General features: G+C 40.1%; 1 protein-coding gene across 15 annotated transcripts in view; it reads left to right on the forward strand.

Moving 5' to 3' along the window:
• The window catches only part of LOC128125424 (zinc finger protein 420-like), a 337,518-nt gene that overhangs the window by 292,523 nt on the left and 20,360 nt on the right, over positions 1–24,635 (forward strand). For 4 of the 15 annotated variants that reach the window (XM_052762820.1, XM_052762823.1, XM_052762825.1 and 1 more), the window contains exons 3-5: positions 271–319; positions 874–1,025; positions 10,837–10,929. In XM_052762820.1, coding sequence (XP_052618780.1) covers positions 271–319; positions 874–1,025; positions 10,837–10,929 — 294 coding nt within the window. Of the gene's footprint in view, positions 1–270; positions 320–873; positions 1,026–1,057; positions 2,499–6,451; positions 9,408–9,543; positions 10,930–24,635 lie in introns of those variants that run through there. The other 11 variants (XM_052762831.1, XM_052762833.1, XM_052762822.1 and 8 more) reach the window with 9 other exon arrangements.

Consider the following 24,635-nt stretch of genomic DNA (forward strand, 5'->3'; position numbering starts at 1 on the left):
TTGAGTTGATTCACATGCTTTACATGTTTTGACAATTTTGGACATGACTCTGGTTTTTGAGTTCTGTATATTGAATATCATTTAACTTCTTTCCTTAGGGGATACAGATATGGTTTGTATTTTGAGCCTAGGGCATTTTTTTTTATTTTTTTAATTTATTTTGCAATACAATTCAGTTCTACATATCAGTCACGGATTCCCTTGTTCTCCCCCCTCCCGTCCCCCTCACCTTCCCCCAACCCCCCCCCCCCCCATTCCCATCTCCTCCAGGGCAAAGCCTTCCCCACAGACTGAGGTCAACCTGGTAGACTCAGTCCAGGTAGGTCTAGTGAGCCTAGGGCATTTTATTTTAGTTTTAATTTGTTTTGGGAATGGGATTTGAGCATCAGAATTTGGGGCGTTTGTTTTCTTTTGCTGTGCATTTTAACCCAGGAAGCTGGTATCCCAAGATGAAAACTTAGGCAGGATAACTTGTCTCTGAAGGGGTCAGAGCACAGGGTGAGAATCCTGGGTGCAGAGTCTTCCTAGATGCAGTTCTGGTCTAGGCTGGCAGCAAGCATGTGGGGAGGCTGTGCAGAGCGGGTCCAGGGCAGCCTGACAGCTGGAGCTGTGTGGAAGGCAGCCGGAGACCGAGTGGGAGGGACCGGGCTCAGAGGGGCGGGGACACCTGCCTGATCACTGGCTTTTAGGAGAAAAGAAACAGCGGGGTGGACTTAGAAAAAGTAAGAAAAAAGAGTCAGAGGTTGGTGTTTTGAAAGAAGCAGGTAACCGGAAGCAGAGATGTATTGGGCGGGGCCAGGCGGAGCCGCTTCAGGGAACCAGGCTGAAGGGACAGGAAATTTTACCCTTCCGTGTTGGACTCCGGGAATACAGGGGTCCGGAACTGCACTTGGAAGACCCGGCCGTGTATTCGGGGACACGAAATCTCCCCGGAGCCGCAGTCTCCGCGCGGGGCGGCCTGGAAAAGTCACCAGTCAGCAGCGCAGTGGCGGGAACCGCAGCCCGGCGGCCCTGGAACCTCCCAGGTCAGAGGAGCTGCGGGGCTGGGACACGGGAGGGGAGGGACCGGGGTGCGAGCAGTTTCTCTGCTGTTCATAAGGAAGCCGGCTCTGAAGTTCTGCTGTGGATGTCTTTCCGTTGTCGGTAGGGTTGAGATCCTATGAAGTGGGGTTTATCGTGATTTTTTCTTTTTTGGTTGCCAGAATATTTTCACGAAGTAATCTCCTTGCAGTGTCTGTAGTTTGCAAACGGGTTTTCTTTGATACTGTACCAGTTACAAAGCTAGATTTGAAATAAATCCATGGTTTCTTATCTCCCCGGTCCATTACTTCCCTATCCAATAGAGTGGCCTTTGACCCGAGGAATAGGCTTCCCCCAGAGAGCTTTTGTAGATTTTAGTCACATGAAGAACCTTTGTAGATTTGATTGAATCAGAAAATATACGTTATAAAGCACCACAGTTATACTTGTATATAGTAACATTTACTGAGCAAAGTTTTACTCCCTATTAATTTTTCACTTGAGATGTATGCACTCTGTAAGAAATGTCTTCATATGCTTAGTTGTTGATATTACACCTTAGGTCTGAATGATAAATGAGGACACGACTACTTTAAATGTGCTTGAGGAGGTTTATTGTAGGTATGAGGGAGAAAATAGCCAGAGGCATCTGGAAGGGCCCAGAATGAACTGGTCCATGAGCAGGGAGAGAAGAGGAGAGAGAGAAATGAAGAGAAGACGGGAGAGAAGCCAAGGAACCTGGAGACTAGAGGCCAAGAGAGCACCTGGCAAAAATGTCTGCTTGATATGTTAATTGGCACTTCAGTTAGCCATTTGTTCTGAGTTTTTTGCCCTCTGATAAGGTCCAGGCAAGCCCCGTATACATGCTGTGAAAAGACATTATCAGGCCACACAAAACTAGAAAACGCTTTTGAATGTTTATGATCGGACACCTACATCAGAAAAATGTCTCCTTGTTCAAGAAATGAACTCTGCCCATGCGAATGTAGCAAAACTTTTTTTATGTGATGGTTTGTTGCCATTCAGTGCTGTGACTGTGGACTTCTTGTAGGAGGAGTGGGAATGCCTAGACCCTGCTCTCAGGGCTTTTTTTCAGAGATCTCATCTTGGAGAAGTGCAGCAGTACGGTTCTGAGGGTCAGAGTAATTTTCTTGCAGTCTCCCTTGCTCTTTCTCAGGGTTCTTGGACAGACCACTCTGCATGTGTGTGAGGTGTGTGTGAATGAGGTTTCACATCCCATAAAGTGAGATCCTCAGAGATAAAGAGACGTTTTTCGTGATATGTTCTCTCCTTCATGTTTATCCTTTGGCAGGTGTTTTCTTCTTTCGTTTTTGTTCCATGGAAAGTTCCAGGTGCTTTCTGAACATTCCCTTCCCCATATGCAAATCTCTCATTGCTCAGTGAGTCCTGCTCACCTGTGAATCAGAATAAAGAGCCCTGCATGGTGAACAGAGAGGAGACAGTAGCAAAGTATCCAGGTGTGTTACAAGGAATGAGGAGGGGGTGGGGTAAATGTCAAATCATGGTAGGAAGAGATCGTGAAATTGGTTTCTGGCCGATTCTGTTTCATTAATGATTATAGAAAATTTCACTGAAAAAAATACTTGATGTTGTAATATGGGTTTCCCATTATTGACTGTGTATTAAGCAGTCAATTGTTCTCAGTATTTGAAAAGTTATGAGTCTCTGAAATATCTGTTGCCCATTGACACCAAAGTTTCTTTGACCCAGGCTGAAAGCAGCACCCTGGATATGGGAGTGGACTGAACCATTTAAAGGCAGGTTGAGTATTTGTACATATAGCCAATATCAGTAGCGGATGCCTGCCTAGTGCCTGTGACCTTCGTTATCATTGCTTTTGAGCAGGTTCTGTTATGATGAGAAAGGTCATGTTTGCACTCCAAATAGTTCATGAACACAAGTTCACTGGAGCTTTTGATGTTGCTGTATTTCACTTTCATCTTTACGCTGCTGTCATATTCCATGTTGCTGCTGTCAGTTTCTCTGACCTTCTCTTGGAACCACCTTCAGAGAGGACATATCCCCTTTCTATTGCTGCTCATCAGGTCCCCCCTTTTTGTCGGGGGTGGGGAATGAATTGTCCATGTGTCCTCTGGTTTCTGCTGGGAAGGATTAGTGGAGATGTTGAGTGATGTTTCTTTCCTTCCTCAAAGTTGAGAATTTCTCTCCTGTTTCCTTGTATTGTAGCTTTCAGAGATACATTTTGTTGTCTTTGTATTGCTTTTTTTTTTTAAAGATTTATTTATTTATTATATATACAGTATTCTGCCAGCATGTGTCCCTGCAGGTCAGAAGAGAGTACCATATCTCATTACAAGTGGTTGTGATCCACCATGTGGGTGCTGGGAATTGAACTCAGAACCTCTGGAAGAGCAGTCGGTGGTCTTAACCACTGAGCCATCTCTCCAGCCCTGTATTGCTTTTTCTTTCCTTTTTTTTAAAGGCTATTTTATTTTGGTTTTTCAAGATAGGAATTTTTTGTGTAGTCTTGGCTGTCCTGGGACTCACCCTGTAGACTGGGCTGGCTTTGAACTCACTGGGATCTGCCTGCCTCTGCCTCTCAGTGCTGGGATTAAGGGTGTGCACCACTAGAGCCAGACTGTCTTTGTATTGCTTTAATGCTCCTTTTATACTGTGAATTTTCTCACCTCATTTACTTGTTATTTTTCTTCCTTAGTTCATTGAGTATCTTCTAAATTCCTCAAGGAATTTATAAATACTTGTATTTGGTTTCTGGAGATTTTTTTAAGTTCTTTTTATTTATCTTGATCTTTGAAAATTCTCTTAATTTTTGTTCATATTTGATCATTTACGAAATTTGAGCCTCTTATTCCACAATTAGGGAAAAAGTAGAGCAATTCTGATAACTCATGGGGAAGAAACATAGAATGCCTCTGGCCTGTGACTGGGTAAGATCTACTGAGAATTAAGGTAGTGATAAGGGCCATCTGTTCTCCCATATTTACCCTAAAGTTCTTTAATAAGAAATCATTGAAGCTGGGTGGTGGTGGCGCAAGCCTTTAATCCCAGCACTGGGAGCCAGAGGTAGTCGGGTCTCTGTGAGTTCAAGGCCAGCCTGGTCTACAGAGCAAGCTTCAAGACAGGCTCCAAAGCTACACAGAGAAACCCTGTCTCAAAACAATAACAACAACAACAAAATTTTCTTTGGGGTTGGGGATTTAGCTTAGTGGTAGAGCGCTTGCCTAGAATGTATCCTGAGTTTTCTTTTTTGTTTTACAGTATTTACTTATTTTTATTTTTATGTACATTGGTATTTGCCTGTGTCTATGCCTGTGTAAGGGTTTTGGGTCCCCTGGAATTGTAGTTATAGATACTTGTGAGCCACTATGTGAGTATTGGCACTTGAACCCAGGGTCCCCTACCCTATGTTTTTCCTGACCCTGTAGCTATGTTTTTTTGTTGGTAGAGATTCTGAAGAGAAGTTTTGATAGATAGACTTCTGTTTAATTTCTTTAAAAAAATTAAGTATAGGAGTGTTCATCTACATGTTTTTATGTGAACAACATGTGTGCACGATGCCCATGGAGCCCTGAGGTAGTCACCAAATGCCTGGCACAGGAATTAGGCAAAATCATAAGTTGCCTTGTGTCTAGAGAGAATTGGACTGTTTCTCTTCATGAACAACAAGTGTCCTTTACCCCTGAGCTCTCTCTCCAGTCCCCAGGTTTACATTTCTGGTGTAATTTCAGGATGGAGCCAGTATGTAACACTGCAAATTCTACTTTTTGAGAATGTTAGAATAGAGTCAGTTGAGATGCAGATGCAGACAGGATTAATCCAGTGTCAGTACTGCAGCAAGTCTGACAGTTGTAGAATTTAGAAGCAAAGTTTTGCTCATCATAACTTCACCATCTGAGATATGACACTGGGGTGCTATTTGATATCAACACAGAGTTCTTAAACTACATCTAGACCTCAAATGTATGTCTTAATATTCCCTAAAAGTTTGTTGACTCTGAGACTATTATGTCATTCTGATTTACAGAGATAGAAATTTCAATACATACTATGACTATTTTAGAAAGTATCTTTTATTGTTTTGTTCTTTTTGACACAAGGTTTCTCTGTATAGCTTTGGCTGTCCTAGATCTCCTTCTATAGGTCAGGCTGGCCTCAAACTCATGGACATTTGCCTGCCTCTGCCTCTTGAGTGTTGGGAGTAAAGACATGCACCACCACCATCCAGCAGAAAATATCTTTTATTAAAATTACATTTCACATTTATTTTTTGTGGGGGAGTGTATTTGCTTGGATGGATGCATATGTGCAGTGTATACCTCCTGCCTGTAGTATTTACAATTGAGCATTGGATCCCATGGAACTGCAGTTAAAATCTGTTGTGTAGTACCATGAGGGTGCTAGGAACCAAATTATGTTTTGCCACATTATGTTTCTATAGGAATGGTTCTGGAATATTCTGCTGTAAATCATCTCATGATCATGCTATTGTACACATTACCGACTTTCTATGTTATAACTAATAGGAAACAATACAATGTATCTGACTGCATTTGTATGATGATGTCCTTATTTCATCTGTGTCACATTTTTGTGTTCTTATCAATATTATATAAATTTCATTACTTTCATTTAAGCATACTGTGAAATTAGGACAATTTTTGCCTCAAAGTTTGTTTCCTGATTTCCTGACTGTGATGGTTTCAGTAGGTCCTTCATATTCTATTCATTTTGTGGTCTGTTTACTCATTTCCTGATAAAATGCTAGCAGGACTCTGATAAGAATTTCTTAATAACTTTGCAGAATATTGAACTGTCTGTACTGTCTTCTCATTGATTTTTCTTGTTGTTTCTCAATGCTTCCACTGAAATAATTTTAATTGATTTTAAAATCTTGGTTTAATCTTTTGAAGGGTTTGAATGCTGTGTTTTCTCAATTTCATAAATATTTTGGATTACTTTGTTCATAAACAAACAGATTGCTGAGAATCTCTAGAAAATAGAAGCCTTCTTACTGAGTTTGTTCCTGTATTTGAATGAGAACATGCTATTGTAGTGTCACTGTTCATATGTCATGTATGTAATTTGTTTTGGTTTGCTGTTACTGTTGATATGTTTGTTGATCAGTGAGTATTTATGCATCAATGCAAAGAATTATGGTAATTAATTTCATACAGAAACACGTGTGGCCGGGCGGTGGTGGCGCACGCCTTTAATCCCAGCACTCGGGAGGCAGAGGCAGGCGGATCTCTGTGAGTTCAAGGCCAGCCTGGGCTACCAAGTGAGTTCCAGGAAAGGCGCAAAGCTACACAGAGAAACCCTGTCTTGGAAAAACCAAAAAAAAAAAAAAAAAAAAAAAAAAAAAGAAACACGTGTGAGTAGTGGAAATTTATGTGAATTCTTTGCTTGTTTGATTTGATTTTTTCGAGACAGAATTTCTCTTTGTAGCTTTGCGCCTTTCCTGGAACTCGCTTTATTGAACAGGCTAGCCTTGAACCCAGAGGGATCCGCCTGCCTCTGCCTCCCGAGTGCTGGGATTAAAGGCATGCGCCACCACTGCCCAGCGCTTGTTTGATTTTTAAAGAAGCTGCACACTGACTTGTCTGGTGACTGCAGGAAGTTAGATTCCCACCGACACTGTGTCTCTGAGTTCTTTCTGCTGCTTTGTCTGAAAGATTAGTTACTAGAGGACCTTGAGTGTGGACTCTGAGCAGAGAGGAGACATGGCTGCACATTAGTTAAGAGTTTTGTCCATGACTAACTGTGTGTAACATGGATGTTCCAGACAGGAGATTGGTGTCCCGATCAGTCATAACGTGTGCCGACTATGATGGGTGTTGCTCAGTGACCAGCTGTAACAGGTGTCCAGAGTATCAGGAATAGTGTGTCTGATTTCATCTCGCATTTCATTATGTTTCTTGTAAAGGAAATCAAGTGGTTACTGAACAAAAGTGGAGGCCAATGCATTAAACAGGTGAAAGAATTTCTCATCTGTGATTGGAAGGGTGAATGTTTGGGCTATCAACTCTATGGAGCATCACAGAGCCTGGTTTAGAGAGGCCAGAAATGGTGGTCCTGACCCTGACTCAATTAATAGTCAGGACAATTGTGTAGATAATGCAGAAGGCAGTTGCAGAAATGAAATCATCAGTCCTGCTCCTTTCATGTCTGTTTTTTATTTTTATTATTATTTTTTTTCTCCTTTGAATGGGATACTCCGAGTTTAAATTTACCTGTCTGAGCATGCGTGAGTGGTTACTTATTGGATCCTGGGCAACTCCTAAATGGCTCCACCTTTGAAAGAGACACCCCTCTACTGTCTGCTATGAACTGCCTATAGACATGCAGTTAAGTTCCCGACATCAGGGGCCCCCCTCTTAGCCTTGATGAAATGTTGATGGAATCAATCTCATGAGGCATTTTACAGAAAAACACAGAGGCATAGTTGATTCCAGAAGTTTTTTCACTGTGTGTTCTCCATTCTCTGGCTCTGGCTCTTTCTCTTCCCTTCTTCCATTATGTCTTTCAGGATATTCCTTTGACCTGGACCCGGAGGGTTGTTCTTCACTGACAGGCTCCTGAGGAGGAAGGTCCAGAGAATCAGAACAAATAAGATAGAAAAGATGGGTTCACAAGTTCTTGCATAAGCTCTTTCTTATGCCCTGCAGGGTTATTAAGAAGCACAGCATGTTATACACAGTTCTAAAATTAGAATGGGGCAGTGTCAGCGAAAAAATATAATGTAGTGAGACAAAGTATAGGGAGTCCAGTCAACATGGCAGAAGGGGAGCACAGCTGTCACAAGATCTGAGATCAACACACATCAGCCTTAGGACAGATAACTCCAGCCCCTTATGTTGTGAAAAGTTGGGCTCTCTGGGTCAGAAGCCACAACTCCCAAGTATCTGGACGAATGCTGTTATTGGCTCCACCAGGCATATTCCTGGGTTCAGAGGAAGAATGGTATTCCTTCTCCATACACCAGGACCTCAGGAAAAGCCTCAGATTGATCTAGTCATCACAATACCGGTTTTCCACTTAACTTACGGGACGCTGGCATCATTTAATATCTCAGTATGACTGAGTATTGTTTTCTATACTAACTTCTGGACACTTCAGTAAGAAGATTGATTGATGAAGGCTGAGTGCAGCACTTTACTTTCAATATAAGCAACAATTAAAAAGGAATTTTGCACCGGGCGGTGGTGGCACACTCCTTTAATCCCAGCACTCGGGAGGCAGAGCCAGGCAATCTCTGTGAGTTTGAGGCCAGCCTGGTCTACAGAGTGAATTCCAGGAAAGGCACAAAGCTACACAGAGAAACTCTGTCTTGAAAAACCAAAAAAAAAAAAAAAGGAATTTTGCCATGGGGACCTTTAAAAAAAAAAAAAAAAACAGTAATGGACCCCTTTGGTGCTCATGATCTATCATACTACCTGTTCTTGATTAGGTTTCAGTACGTGACATACGTTCTGTCTCTGAAAGGGAACCTTAAATCCAGCAGAAAATGGTTTCCTATATTTGTTTCTTGTCTGTTGCTTTCCTAAAGCACTATGACCAAGGAGATTTAGTTAGCATCTTCCTGATAGCTGTGTATACAGGATTTTTTGACAAGATGACTTGAGAAGTCCCCAAGCCAAATGCACAGACTAATCAATAGATACAAGTGTTCAAGCATATCTGATGCCTCCTGACTTTAAACACCTCTAGGCAACTTTATTGCAAACGCTAAAAGAAATGGGCAAATTCATACACATACCAAAATTACAGCAGCATAAAAGAAATTAAGTAGCATCAACAGTGAAGCAGCAATTAATACACCTGATTCAAAGAAAATAGAGAGTGCCAGATTGATTCATCACAGAATTGTGTCAGAACTTCGAGAATAACGGATACTGAAGCTGCTTAAAGTATTCCTTGATGTAAAAATGAAGCAAGGCTTCCAGACTCTTTATGAATCTAATATTCCCTGTATCCAAACCCGATAAGGACATGAAAATGAAATTTCATACTGTTGTGATCACTTTAAATATTATTAAGAATGTTAATATTTGCCTATTTACTTGAAACACTTCCTATAGTGCACACTCTCATCCCCAACTCCCTACAATCTTGTTCTATATTTCCAACTAATCTCTCTCTGTCTCTGTCTCTCTCAATTCATTTTGTTTTTGACCCACCAATATTAACCAGAACCATCTCTGAGAATGTGGGTTTCAAATTATGTGTTGGAAGATTCCACAGAGGAGATACAACTAAAGACAGTGATTCCCCTTCTCCTAAAATCTATCCATGGCCACAGTTGAGAGGTAAAGGCTGGGGCCTTGTGAGTCTCCCCTTCCTAGACTGATTGTGGCTAGAACTGGCCTTGAGTGAGGCCTGTGCAGGTGAGTACAGTTGCTCTGTTTTTTTTTTTTTTTTTTAATTTTTAAATTTTTTTTTTTTTGGTTTTTCAAGACAGAGTTTCCCTGTGTAGCTTAAAAAAATTTTTTTTTAAAGATTTATTATTTATGATGTATACAGTGTTCTGCCTGCACACCAGAAGAGGACACCAGATCTTATTACAGATGGTTGTGAGCCACCATGTGGTTGCTGGGAATTGAACTCAGGACCTCTGGAAGAGCAGCGAGTGCTCTTAACCTCTGAGCCATCTCTCCAGCCTCTCTGGGTTACTGATTACAACAGTTGTGTTTTATCTGGAGAATGGCAGGTAATGCCCATTCCCCTCCTTACCCTTATTTCCTTCCTTCCTCTCCTTCAGTATCCCCAGAGCCATAGATGGCATGGTATAACTGACTTGTTTAGCTCTGTGGCCATACACACTGTTTATTTTCTGCATCTTGGATAGCCACAAGTTTCTACATTCATCACTGAGTTTTCAAAAGGAATTTTCTGTGCTTTATATGAATCCACCTTTAGTATGCTTTCTGAGACAAGCTTATTTCTGTTAGTAAAACCAAAATTTCACCATCTAGTGGTCGAATCTGAATAGTGCAGGGTGGATTCATCACTAGGCTGTTAATGGGCTGAATGACCACTGACTTCCTGAGACATCCAGTTCCTTTCAAAATCCTGAGTTCTGAAATGTCTTTCCCCAAGTCAGTATTGCTAATATTACAATTCCAGATATTTGGTTGGAAATTGGGGAGGTCTGTTAATGTTGTCAGTTAAGTTTGAGATCCCAGGAAGTGGATGTTATCATGATTATTTTCACTTATCTGATGGTTGCCAGACTGTCATAAAATAATTTGTAAATTAACCTAGTAGAGTATTTGCATTTCTACTATTTGCAAACAGGGTTCTCTTTGCTATTATGGCAGTTCCAAAGCTCCTGAAATTTAAATTCATTCATGCTTTCTAACTCCCCTGTTTTATAATTTGCCTCTTCAAGAGCATGGCCTTTGTCACTGAGACTAGGCATCCTCAGAGAGCTTTGTAGGTAGTAATCACGTGAGGAACCAGTGAAGATATAATTAGACAGAAAATATATTTTATGAAGTCCCATACATTTGGTTGTAGACATTATGCAACCTTTTACTTCCCATTAGTTTTCCATCTGAGATATATGCAGTCTGGGATGTAAATACAGCATTCAGCAATGTGTCTTCATATGCTGTGTTCTTATGTCACATCTTTGTTCTATCCCATATCATTGCTTGTCTCAATCTCAGAGAGTAAAGTGAAATCCTCAGAGAAAGAAAGATATCTTTCTTGATTTTTTTCTCTCCTTATTCTTTTGGCAGTTGTTAGCATCTTTCATTTTTGTTTCATGAAAAGTTCTAGGTGTTTTCTGAGGAATCTCTTTCTCCTGTGCAGGTCTCACATTGCTCCGTCTGTCCTGCCCCCCCTTGAAGCAGAAAAAAGAGCCACAGATGATGAAGAAAGGAGAGACGTTAGCAAAGGATCCAGGTATGTTAGAGGGTCTGAGGAAGGGATGATGGGATGGGGAAGTGCACAAGTGACAGTATAAACAGGACATCAAATTGGTTTTGCCACATTCTATCCTTTTAGAAATGATTCTAGAAAATTCCCTGAGAATAATCTCAGGATTATCCTATTGTAGTCCTTGGAAGTCTGTGTATGTAATTGTTAATAGTCACAGAGAAATACAGTTTTATTTGACTGTCCATGGGAGTGATATCGCTGGCTGTGTTCTTTTAACCAATATTAAGTGATTTCATTTCTGTAATTTTACTATGGTGTTTAGTTAGAACCATTTAGACTACTTGGTTTCTCTTGCATGCAGAGTTTTGGGAGCATCTTTTAGTTCCTTCAGGTTCTGTGTCTTTTAGGGTACTTTCTCTATTTCCTAAAATAATGCCCACAGGATTTTGATAAGATTTGCTTAATATCTCTGCCAAGTATCAAACTCCATCTACATAGTCTTCCCTTTGATATCCTGTTGTGTGTCTTCAACATTCCAAAGCTTGCATCACTACAATTTTTATATATTTTGAAAGGGCCTCAGGGTGGATCTTTCTTTCATAATTTTTGAAGTGATTGTGGTTTCTCACAATTTTATAAATCTTAGGAGGATTTTCTCCTGTAAGATCTTGGTACAAATTCCTTAGAATCTTTCTAGAACATAAACATCCTTTTACATTTCTTCAAGTGTTTTAATGAGAACATGCTATCAGTGAGTCCGTATTCATATGTCTTTTTGTATTCTTTTTTTGGAGAAGACACTTTTAAACATTGAAGGTTTGAAGACTTGTTCTAATTTTTTGTTTTGGTTTTCCAAGACAAAGTTTTTCTATATCACAGTTCTGGCTGTCCTGGAACTCGCTCTGTAGGCCAGGCTGGTCTTGAACTGACTTGTTCTATTTTTAACAGAACCACAGTGTAGCCTGCTGGTTGAAGTTTGAGAGGACGGAGCATCTTTTGCTCTTTTGTGGATGATTCTCTGGAGGCTTGCTAGTTGTTATTGTTTTTCTGTGGTGCCCATGGTCATCTTTCTCAGTGGTGGACATTGAGCCTCCCCTGCATCACTGTCTGTTTGTTCTTTACAGTTCTGTCACTGATTGCTTTTTGTATCTGGAAACGTTTATAAATGCATTCCTGTTGAATAGCTTTTTGGAAATATACCATTTGATCATTTGTTAATATTCTTTGTTTTGTATATTTATAGATTCTGCTTTTCCTTTACCTATCATAATTATGACCACCCTTGTTCATAGGAAATCTTTTTAAAAAATTCCTTCACTCCTAGCACTTTGTATGCTTACATTTGAAGTAGATACTTTTATAGAAAGTGTATATTTTGATTTTAGGGTGTTTTCTCCTTTTCTTTTGAAACTGTATCCTATTTTCATATTTAGTTTGGGGCTTATTAAACATACATTTCAAAAAACCACTGAAAGAAAATATAAACACATACTATTTTTAAATTTTGTCTCTATTATGTTTCTTTTTCTTAGTTTCTTTCTATCTCACTGATAGTTTGAAGTATATTTCATTCCTTTATACACTTGAGTAGTTTCTTCTCTATGTTTTCTCTTTTTCTTGTTTGGTAGTTCCCTAAACTGCACATCATCTTGCCTGGTGGCTGCACTGAGTTGGATTCACTCTGAGACTGTCTCTGTATTCTTCATCCTGCATTGTCTTCAGTGTTTGTTATTTTTAGGACCTTGAGTGTGGACCCTTACTGGGCAGAGAGGAGATCTCAGTCTACATTAGATGAGCATTTTCTTCATGACTCACATGTGGAGCATGTACTATTTAACTGTTGGCTATTTCAGCTGCTTTTATACATTGTCACTTCTTTGTGGTTTATTTCTTGATTATAATACTTGCCTTGCATTTTTTTTGGCTTCTTGTTAAAATCAGGCTATTTTTGTATTGTACTATGAAATATTTGCTAATAATTATCTCAGTTCTGTAGGCTGTTTCTTCATACATTCAGTTATTACCATTTCTATGCAATTTTTTTTCAGTTGCACAAAGTCAAATTGCACTAATTCATTACTTTCACCTATTTTCATTCCTTTATATGTGGATATTTACCTTTCCCTACAACACTGGTTGACGAGGCTTTCTATTGAGTAACATATGTTAATGGTGTTTTGGTGAAATTCATTTGGTCATGGCAGGTTGGATTGGTTCTGGATCTACTGCTCTTTTGCTTTAGGTATATGCTCTTCTGCCAGTGCCATGGTGCTGCTGTTCCCGTGGGTCTGCAGTGTCATCTGAACCTATTCCCTTTAGGTTTTATTTTATTTATTTTTTTTATTTACTCAAGCTTTATTCTGCGCTCTCAGTGTCTTTGTAATTTTGTCATTTGTAAATAGTGTAAATTTGTAGCAGTCTCTTTACTGTACCTGAGGAGTCAATCATGGGTAGCTTGATTGTCATGGACTTTGAATTAATCATATATTTTAACACTGTCGTTTTCACAATAATGCATTCTGTTCCACATTCATGCCTGTTTTTCCCATCTTCCAGTGTCATCCTCCATTCCTTCGGTGAATTCAAGTTTCTATTTTATTAGTCTTTCTTGTGCTTGGTTAATTTTTTTTTCCCCTTTTTTAAAACTTTTTTTAGTGTTTTTAACTTTTAGTTTTTAATTTATTTTACATAGCAACCACAGTTTCCCCTCCCTCCTCTCCTCCCATTTCCTACCCCACCTCCTTTTTACCCCCACATTCACTCCTCAGAAAGTGTGGGGCGTTTACCCAACCACCCCCACAGTTCCCCAGAGTTTTCTTGAGTGCGAGCAGCAGGAAATATTAGATAGAAGGATTTATTGCGGAGAATATCGCGGAGATAAACAGATAGAAAATAAAGGATAGCCTCGAGAGGGCCTGGAACCTATTCCAACGGCCCCGACTGTCTCTGCCCCAGGGTTTTTATAGAGACGCTAAGGGGTGGAGCAAAAGACCTCCTCCCCCAGCACAGCCAAGTGCAGACCATCCCAGACACCTGCACTTAGGCCCGTGGTCTAATCATCCTCTATTCGGACCTGCTGGGTAAACCCACGAGGAACCCGAGAACGGGCTCCCACAGGTCCCCCTTTCTTAATATATAAAAAAATAACTATTAATGGCTTATAGCAATCTCCATAGCTGTTACACCTCCCAGTAAGGGAGTAGAGGATGATAAAGATGGCATTTCTCTTTGAATTAGGTCCAAGGTGACTACAGCAGTTTTAGCTGCCTCAAGCCCTTTCTAAGCCAAAAACTCTTAAGGTGACTACAAACTTAAAGAATCCCTTAGCTTCATCATTACCATTAACAGGTTAACATAAATATTGTTATACATAGTCACAATTCTCTCAATCTTACAACTCAACGCAAACTCTTAACAGAACCATTTGAGTTAGCATATATGGTGCTATATATAGTTAACAATTTTCTCCATCTTACAACTTTAACTCAATCATTTGAATTTTCTTGCTGACAGAACATAGGAAAAACTTCGATGTATTCACATCAAACTTAAATATTTCCTTAACTCCACAAAACCAGGGTGCATTAATATCAATAGGTTAAACATAATTTCTGCAAACATAATTCAATCTCATAACTCCTCCTTTTCTTTATAATTTTTTAAACAAAATCTCAAACCTAGTTAGAAAACCCAAACTTTTCCGTTTAAACAGTTCCATTTGTAACACAAAACCAGTTCTGTAAGTAATTTCATTTTTACATAAACAGTTCCACAAAACAATTCATGAATCACCAATTAATAAAGCATATATGCATACACAAAACTGCATCTTGATTCTAGGTAGAAATAAATTTCTTCATTTAAACAGTTCCATTTTTAACCCAATTTCAGAAAACAGTTCCTAGGTCATTACTATAAGTAAACTCAAAATTGTCCTGTTGCAATGAAATCTCTATTGTTTATTTCATTTCTTAAGTTTTAAAATTCAAATGATAAATTTTGGTATCAGTCTTCCAAATATTAATAAATCCATAAAAATTTTTGTAGTTTTCTCATTTTAAGTTCAAAAAGTTCAAAAAGGTAAATTTTGGTATCAGGTTTTGTCCAGTAACCGTACAGCAGTTGCCTGATCAAATGACTACACAAAATATTTGGGCTTCAATTGAAATGTTAGATTTACGAAGGTTTAAGGAGGCAATAGTATCTTATGGCATGCATTCCCCGTATGTAAAGCAAATGTTAAACTCTTGGTCAACATATAATAGGATTGTACCACAGGATTGGCGGGAGCTGGCACAAGCTGTTCTTGAACCCAGTCAAAGGCTTCAGTGGCTAACTTGGTTCAAGGATGAAGCTAAAAACATAGAAAAACAGTGGAGGGATAAAGGAATACAAGTCTGCCAGGATCAGCTTATTGGAGAAGGTCAATATGCTTCAACACAAGCACAATGTTTATATGATGTCCAAACCCTAATTTTATGTCGAACAGCAGCCTTGAATGCATGGGACAGAGTTGAGGAACCAGGAAAAAAAACTGAGTCATTTACAAAGGTTGTACAAGGCCCAAAAGAATCTTTCACAGATTTTTTTACAAAGACTGGCTTCAGCAGTAAAGAGAATGGTCCCGGATTCAGAAGCTAGTAAGATAATAATTGAAACTTTGGCCTTTGAGAATGCGAATGCAGCATGCAAAACAATAATCAGGCAGTTAAAGGCAAGATCTGCACCTTTGGAAGATTGGATTAGAGACACCGTTAATGTTGAAGCTCATGAGCATGATGATACGTGGGTAGGAGAAGCAATTTCAAGAGGTTTGAGGAATGTTAGATGTTTTGGATGTGGAAAGCAAGGACATTTGAAAAGGGACTGTAAACAGGTCATTCCTAGAAACAATGTTTCTTCAAGGAACAATGGCAACAGACTGCCCCTTCCTTCTGGAGTATGCAGAAGGTGTGGTAAGGGAAAAGACTGGACCAACGAGTGTAGATCAACAAGGGACAGACAGGGTAATCCTTTGCCTCAGTCTTCGGGAAACTCCCAGAGGGGCCTCATGCAGGCCCCAATATCAAATCCAGTTCAAACCTTTCCTGCAGTCGTAGAGGAAACTCCTACTCAGAGCAATTAAATAACCAAATGCCTATTGGAATAAGTCATGCTGGTCAGGATGATGAAACAGAGAGAATAGAAAATTCAGGAGAAAACATAAAGAAAATTTTTTGGCAAACTTCTATTAATGAACAAAGACCAAAATTATCGATAAAAATAAATGGTGTTTTGTTGTTTGGTCTGGTAGACACAGGTGCGGACGTTACCATAATTGCACCAGAATTTTGGCATCCAACTTGGCCTCTTCAGGAGGTAAACATTCAACTGTTAGGAATTGGGACATTATCTCAGGTGAAACAGAGTGCAAGATGGCTCGAATGTATAGGTCCAGAAGGACAGAGAGCAAAATTAAAACCATATGTGGCTAACATAGCTATGAACCTCGAGACTTGTTACAACAATGGAATACTCAGATTAACATCCCTCCAATCTCAGAAACAAATCATAAACTAGCACATGTTTCTGAGAGAAATATTAGAAGGCATTATTCTGAGTGGTCACCAGCCATCCATATTATACAAGAACAGGGCACAACAACTGATGATTTTCCAAAGACATCAACAGCTCTACCTTTAAAATGGTTAACAGACAAGCCTGTATGGGTCCAGCAATGGCCTTTAACAACAGAGAAACTCCAGGCTTTAGAAGAGCTGGTAGAAGAACAGTTAAATGCTCAGCATATTGAAGAATCAACCAGCCCTTGGAATTCTCCTGTATTTGTTATTAAGAAGAAATCTGGTAAATGGAGAATGGTAACAGACCTTAGAGCAATTAACAAAGTAATCCAGCCAAGAGAGCTCTCCGAAAAGGACCTACTTCCTGTGTGTCTGTCTTTAAAGTCTTCCTGTTCTGCCTTGTCATTGGTTGTAAACCCAAACATGTGACTGCCTCGTCACTGCCTGAATGTACCGCCCTCCAGGTCCTTAAAGGCGTGCGCCACCGACGCCATGCACTTGCTATGACTCTAATAGCTCTGACCCCCAGACAACTTTATTTATTAACATACAATTAAAATCACATTTCAGTACAAGTAAAATACCACCACAGAAATAAATTTCTTCATTTAAACAGTTCCATTTTTAACCCAATTTCAGAAAACAGTTCCTAGGTCATTACTATAAGTAAACTCAAAATTGTCCTGTTGCAATGAAATCTCTATTGTTTATTTCATTTCTTAAGTTTTAAAATTCAAATGATAAATTTTGGTATCAGTCTTCCAAATATTAATAAATCCATAAAAATTTTTGTAGTTTTCTCATTTTAAGTTCAAAAAGTTCAAAAAGGTAAATTTTGGTATCAGGTTTTCACTTTCAAATATGAAGAGACGTTTTACAACCAAAACTTTTTGCTGTTAACAATTTTAGTTCAAGCAAGCATCTCTGCAACTTTTATTCTCAAGCCAGAGACCTTTTTAGGTACAGTAGTATCCTAAACCGCACCGTTTTTGATATTAGCTCAGGTTTTTCTGTGTTGCGTTGATTTTCCACGGATCTCAGCTGCGGATGCCTTGTGCTGGTTCTGGCGTCCGCCATTCTTAGCTTCTTAGCGGCTTCTGGAACTTTTGGAAACCGCTCAGACTGCCTGCTTTGCAGTCTGCTAGGACACTAACTTCTGTATCTCAGGTTTTTTCACCATGTACATTAAGCATAGATTCACACTTAACATTTACACTTTTTAAACTCACATATAACATTTTTTGCCTTGCAAAGCATTTAGACTCACATTCAACATTTACACATTTTTACAAACTCATAACATTAACATCTACTTATTTATACTCCTTAAGGAAACTATAGAACTACTTTAGCAAATATATTTCTTATTACTTCTTATATATTTCTTATGTTCATTCCATCTTATTTAAACTTACATTTACAACTAGCATCTTTACTTCTTACAAGCTTATTACTACATGTCTTAAGACTACCTTAGATACTTCTTGCAAGCTTATATTCTTAAAGGAACTCTATAGATTATTTTACAAACTTATATAGGGCTACCATTAGCATATGTTTAACTTAGGAAACACCTAAAGATTTCTTAACACAGAGATCTAACAAGAGAATTTTTACAAACTCACATATCTTATTTTCATCTTTTTCTATTTCTTATTAATTATTATTACTATCTCTATTAGAAAGATTTTCTTAACTAGACAGGAAGTACGTACATCATTGCTAAAGTTTAGAGTTTATAGTCAGCTTTGCTATAAAGCACTGGGATTTAGTGAGTGTTGTTATAGAATTGTGATAGTTGTTGCTAGGGGACTGTAACCTTCCCAGGATGACGCCACACTCCAAAGTTGCCAGTTCTCTCAGCCGTTCCGGACCGGCAGAGATGCACTGTCAGCGGTAGACGGTTTTTAACTAGAGGCTGTCCCTTCACCCAAATTCATAATAGTTCCCCTAGTGCTATTACGTTTCTATTACAGCAGTACTTTTGGTTTGTTCTACCGAAAAACTTCACTTCACGCTGAGGGTGAAATTACCGTATTTAGCTGCTGTAAAGCTGTAAAGTCAAATACTGCACAGCTATAAGGTGATATAAAGTATTTTTCTAAAGGAGCTAGTAAAGCCACAAGTGGCACAGCTCCGAACTGTATTTAGTATTTTCACCTCTTTAGCTTTAACTCCTGATGTTATTAGCAGCTGTAATATTTAGCATTGATTTCTTATAAGGAACTTTCAGGTGAAGCAACTCTTTTGTAAGACAGCTAGATTTTCTGAAGTTTGTTTCCCATTTATAAAGCAGTCATTTTTTTGAATGCCTGTTTCTTATCCCCTTAATTAGATTTGCAAAGGAATTACTCATTGCAGGCAGTTTGTTCAAAAGGCAAAGAACTTTTTAATTTCAACATAAGTTTCTTCATATCTAAGACAATGTTCAGTGTATAAACTGCTCTCTTGCTTTCTTAAGGATTGTAAAGTGGCTTGTTTGCTTTTAAAGGTAGCTTTTTGTCATCCAACTACCGTAAAAACTTTGCACAGCTATTAGGGTAAATAAGGCATTTTACCAAGGGAGCCCCAAACCGCGAAGCACCTAGTTTCGTATCCTTTCAATTTTTCATTGGAACTGACACTTAAATGATTTTCCCCTTATTCTTTTAAAAACTGTATTTTAAGTTTACCATGAACGTATTTTCGAGCTGACAAAAGTGTTTCAGGGCAATGTCGCCATCTTTAACGGAAAAACTACCTTTCCCAGAATGCATTTCCCTTATATCAGTCCATAATAATATCAGTCCCTTATATCATTTCCCTTATATCAGTCATTTCCCATAGTTCTTTTTGGGTCTGAGAGTCAACTGGTTCTCTTTTACCAGACTTGCTTACTGTTAGTTTTTCGGCTGCGTTGTGTTCTTACCCTGCAAGGAAATGCCATGAAACACGACAGAATCCGCTAACAAGAGTTTTATTAAAGGTAAAGGGACAGAGAGTGAACAGGCCTGCGGGAAACACGTGTGTGGAGAAGAAGGAGGAAGAAGAAGAAGAAGGAACCGGGAACATGGCGCCGGATTTTAAAGGCTGGGCGTGGACAGATCAGCGTCACTACTACACGCAAGCGCGTAGATCACATGGCCACATTGCGTGCCTACGTAGCCAATGGAATGTCACGGATCTTGGTCACGCGAGATGCCCTGACCCGGAAATGGCTATCCTGACCTGGAACTGGCTAGGTGGAAGTGTCCGTCGGGCATATGCGAACACGCCCGACCGTGGGGGTGTGTTGTAAATCTTTCACTTACAAATTCTTCCCCGGGAGGTTTGAACAAAGTTTTTTGCTTTTGCAACGGGAGATTTGAACAAGCATTTTATATTGTCAGCTATGGCACATTGGTAGATTTCTGGTCTCTCCTCAGCTGGCTTTAACATGTATCTCTCCTTCATTTGACACTGGCCCCCAAATCAGAACTGCACCTGCCTCGTTAGTGCGCATTGAGGTGGGCAATTTCTGATAGCAACTTTCCTCGGGGCTTGTGTTTGTCTTAGCCAGTCAGTGAAAAACAAAATCATGTACAACAGCTTTTCCATAGCTCCTTCAGAGATTTTCTCCCACTGATTTTATTCTCATTTTGCTTGTTCCTTCCCCCCCAGATGCAGAGCTTCAGGTATCTGTCTGCGGATCTGTACCTCTGCTAGCTGCCTTGGGAAGTAGGGGCTTTTTTTCTCCCCCCGAATCTGCCTCAAATTCTAGCAGCTTTTTCAGGTCATATATTTTCTGGGGAGGATTATGTCCCTTCTCTGTTTCTTCAGAGTCTTTCTCCCAGACAGTATCCAATTTGGTCTCAGTTTATCCCCTCTGCCCCAGAAACAGTTTCCAACACTACAGTGGCGGCTTTCCCTGCTACTGAAGGTAGGGGCTTTTTGTCGGTTTGTTTTCCGGGTCTGTGTAATTTGCATACAGACTGAAAACCTAACAAGGGATGTTTTTGCCATTTCTAAACTCCCATTAGGACAGGTTTTTTGCCTCATCAGGCCTTCACCTGGCCCAGTTCGCCAGTGGGTTGCATTTGCTTGTCTGGGTGTTCAAGGACAGAGCTTATGCCAGAGGCAATAACCCCTCAGGGCTATACTCCCTCATCTCAGGGAGTCAGTTTGAAACAAAGCTTTTCTCAAAGAGATGCTTTCTCCGACAGAAAAGAAAGCTTTACTCCTGGATAGTTCTGTTCTGCCCTGGCTTGGGCTCTTTCCCCAGAGAGCGTTCTGACACAGCAGCACAACTGCTTCAGACACAGTTCAGCTTTACTGTTTTCCAAGAAACGTTTTTTCTCTGATAGGAAAGCTTTTTCTCATTTCTTTTTGCAGTTGGGGCCCGTTGGAATAGGTTCCAGGCCCTCTCGAGGCTGGGACTTGTAGGAAAGTGGACAACTGTGCCGTTCCCACTGGCTTTAGTTTTGTTTGTTCATTAGCAATCTTCCCCTGGGTCCCTGCACCTTCCTGCCTCAGCTCTGTGCTCCAGGAAGTTTGCAACTTGCAGGAACCCTAGTATCCCCGAAATCCACCCCAACTCAGAGATGCTGGCCAGTCGCCTCTGGGTTTTTGGTCAGAAGCTAGGATACAATGCTAACAGTTTGCATCGCTTCAGTGGATCTTTGCTTAGGACGATTGGGAGCACTTTTTCATAGCTCACTCAGAAACAAAACCCTTGATGCCTCAGCTCAGCTGTAACTGAAAAGCTTGGCTTTTTTGCTTTTCTCAAGGTAGTTTCCTGCCGTTTTGGGCTCTCTGTTGCTCTTTACCCATACTCTCCCAAGCGTTTCCCTCAGGGTGCTCTGACCCACTGTCTTTTACTGGCTTGAAGAGACAGAGCTTAGAAGAGGTTTTTAGGAACTTGTCCCTGCCTCCTGCATTGTAGGGAGGATTTTTAAAGCTTGAAAGAGAACTTAGGTTTTGCTGTCTTAAGAGGTTTGTTTTTCCTTAGAGCTAATCACAGGTGGTCCCCATACTAATATTTTCAGGTGATTCTAATTTTTGTCCTTCTGAGAGAAAGTTAAAGGCTTTAGTTTTTAAGTTTAAGAGAGCTTTTAGTTTGAGAAAGATTAAGGCTTTTTAGAGATTTTCCCCCCAAATTTTCCAAGAAAAGCTTTATAGTTTAAGAGATTTTTTCCCCCCAAGAGAGAAAGACCAACTTTTTCCAAAACTTCCCAACTTTAAACTTTGGCTTTTTACACCCCCATTTTTGCCTCAGGGAGAAATCACTTTCTCCTGCCGCTTGGACTTAGCATTTCAGCTGTCCCCAGGTCAAAAGCTTCTATAGGAAACTTTTTCTTCCCCATAAGCTCAAACAAGAGCTTTTTTACTACCCAAAAAGCCCAAAGAAAGATTTTTTTCCCCAGTTTGCATTCAGAGCCCCCAAAGTTAGAAAATTGAAGAGTTTTTCTGTCTAGTTGCCTTACTTATTTTTCCTACACAATCTTACACTTCTAAGTTTTTCCTAAACTATATTACTATGCTATACCTTATATTTTTCACAGATAGAAATTGAGAAAGGGATAGAAGATAGAAAATTTTGACAGAATAGAATTTCGCTGCAGCATCGGACATCCTTCCAGTCCGCTTTCCTTTTCTCTCAAGGATAAAACCCCTGCCTCTCAATATATATAAAAAATATATATTTTCCATAACACCGGCATGCCTTTCCACTGGCAGGGCTGACTCAGCACTTTCGCCAAAAACTCTGTAATAAAACTATTATTTTCCTTTATCTTTGGTCCCTATTACTTTATCTTTAGTCCCTGTTCATTTGTCTTTAGTCCCCCTCTTTTTTAGTCCCCCCTTTTTTTCTTTAGTCCCTTTTTTTTTCTTTTTTCTTTAGTCCCTGTTCATGGCGCCATTCTGTGGGGCGTTTACCCAACCACCCCCACAGTTCCCCAGAGTTTTCTTGAGTGCGAGCAGCAGGAAATATTAGATAGAAGGATTTATTGCGGAGAATATCGCGGAGATAAACAGATAGAAAATAAAGGATAGCCTCGAGAGGGCCTGGAACCTATTCCAACGGCCCCGACTGTCTCTGCCCCAGGGTTTTTATAGAGATGCCAAGGGGTGGAGCAAAAGACCTCCTCCCCCAGCACAGCCAAGTGCAGACAATCCCAAACACCTGCACTTAGGCCCGTGGTCTAATCATCCTCTATTCGGACCTGCTGGGTAAACCCACGAGGAACCCGAGAACAGGCTCCCACAAGAAAGGATAAGACCTCCCATGGTAGTCAAAAAAGCATGGCATCTCAAGTTGAGGCAAGATCAAGTTCCTCCCTGCTGCATCAGGGCTGAGCGGGGCATCCCACCATAGGGAATAGGTTCCAAAAAGCCTATTTTGTGCTAGGGACAGGTCCTGGTCTCACTGCTAGAGGCTTCACAAATGAACCAAACTGCACAACTGCCACCCACATCTAGAGGTACTAGGTTGGTCCCATGCTTGCCCCTAGCTATTGGTCTAGAGTCCATGAACTCTCACGAGCTTGGGTCAACTGTCACTGTGGGTTTCCCCATCATGATCTTGACTCCACTTGATCATAGAATCCCTCCTTCCTCTCTTCAGCTATACTCTTGGAGCTCAGCCCAATGCTTGGCTGTGGATCTGTGCATCTGCTTCCATCAGTTACTGGATGAAAGTTCTATGATGACAATTAGGGTAGTCACTAATCTGATTACAGTTAAAGCCAGGTCAGGCACCCTCTCCGTTGTTGCTAGGAGTCTTACCTTGGTTTATCCTTATGGATTCCTGGATGTTTCCATGGCATTAGATTTCTCCTTAACCCTATAATGGCCACCTCTATCAATATATCTCTTTCATTGCTCTCCCTCTCCATTCCTATACCAACTTAGTCATCCCAATCCCTCATGTTTCCACCCCCATCCACTTCCCTCTATCCCTACCCCACCCCCAGCTGAGCCAGTAAATCTCATCTATTGCCCCTTCCCAGGGTGATCCATGCATCCCTCTTAGGCTCCTCCTTGTTACCTACCTTCTCTGGGGGTAGTGGATTGTAGGCTGGTCATCATTTGCTTGGCATCTAATATCCACATATGACTGAATACATCTCCCAGGAATCCACAAGGATGACTGATTTCCAAAGTGTCTGTACAAATTTGCACTCCCACCAGCAGTGGAGGAGTGTTCCCCTTACTCCACATCCTCGACAACATAGGCTGTCATTAGTGTGTTTGATCTTAGCCATTCTGACAGGTGTAAAATGGTATCTCAGAATTGTTTTGATTTGTATTTCCTTGATAGCTAAGGATGTTGAACAATTCTTTAAGTGTATCTTGGCTACTTGAGATTGTTCTGTTGAGAATTCTCTGTTTAAATCTGTATTCCACTTTTCAAATTGTATTATTTGATATTTTGATGTCTAGCTTCTAGAGTTCTTTATCTGTTTTGGAGACTAGCCTTCTGTCAGATGTGGGGTTGTTGAAGATCTTTTCCCATTCTGTAGGCTGCAATTTTGTCTTATTAAAAGTGTCCTTTGCCTCACTGAAGCTTCTCAGTTTCAGGAGGTCCCATTTATAGTCAATATCAGTGTCTGTGCTGCTGGTGTTATATTCAGGAAGTAGTCTCCTGTGCCAATGCATTCAAGGCTACTTCCCACTTTCTCTTCTACCATGTTCAGTGTAACTGGATTTATGTTGAGGCACTGGATCCACTTAGACTTGAGTTTTGTTTGTAGAGGGCTATAGCTTTGGATCTATTTGTATTAATCTAACATTCTGCCATCCAGTTATGCCAGCACCATTTGTTGAAGATACTTTTTTTTCTTTGTATTTTTTTGGCTTCTTTTTCAAAAATCAGGTGTTCATAGGTGTGTGGATTTATTTCAGGGTCTTTGATTCAATTCCATTGATCCTCTTGTCTGTTTTTATGCCAATACCATGTGGTTTTTGTTACTATAGTTGTGTAATAGAGCTTGAAATCAGGGATGGTGATACCTACAGAAGTTCTTTTTTTTATTTTCCAGGATTGTTTTTGCTATCCTGGTTTTTTTGTTTTTCCTTATGAAATTGAGTATTCTTCTTCTGAGGTGTGTGAAGAATTGTGTTGGGACTTTGATCAGGATTACATTGAATCTGTAGATTGCTCTTGGTAAGAACCCTATTTGATCATGGTGGATAATTGTTTTTATGTGT

The sequence above is a fragment of the Peromyscus californicus genome, unplaced genomic scaffold (assembly GCF_007827085.1).
Source record: "Peromyscus californicus insignis strain IS unplaced genomic scaffold, ASM782708v3 Scaffold_4__1_contigs__length_199733344, whole genome shotgun sequence".
Lineage (NCBI taxonomy): Eukaryota > Metazoa > Chordata > Mammalia > Rodentia > Cricetidae > Peromyscus > Peromyscus californicus.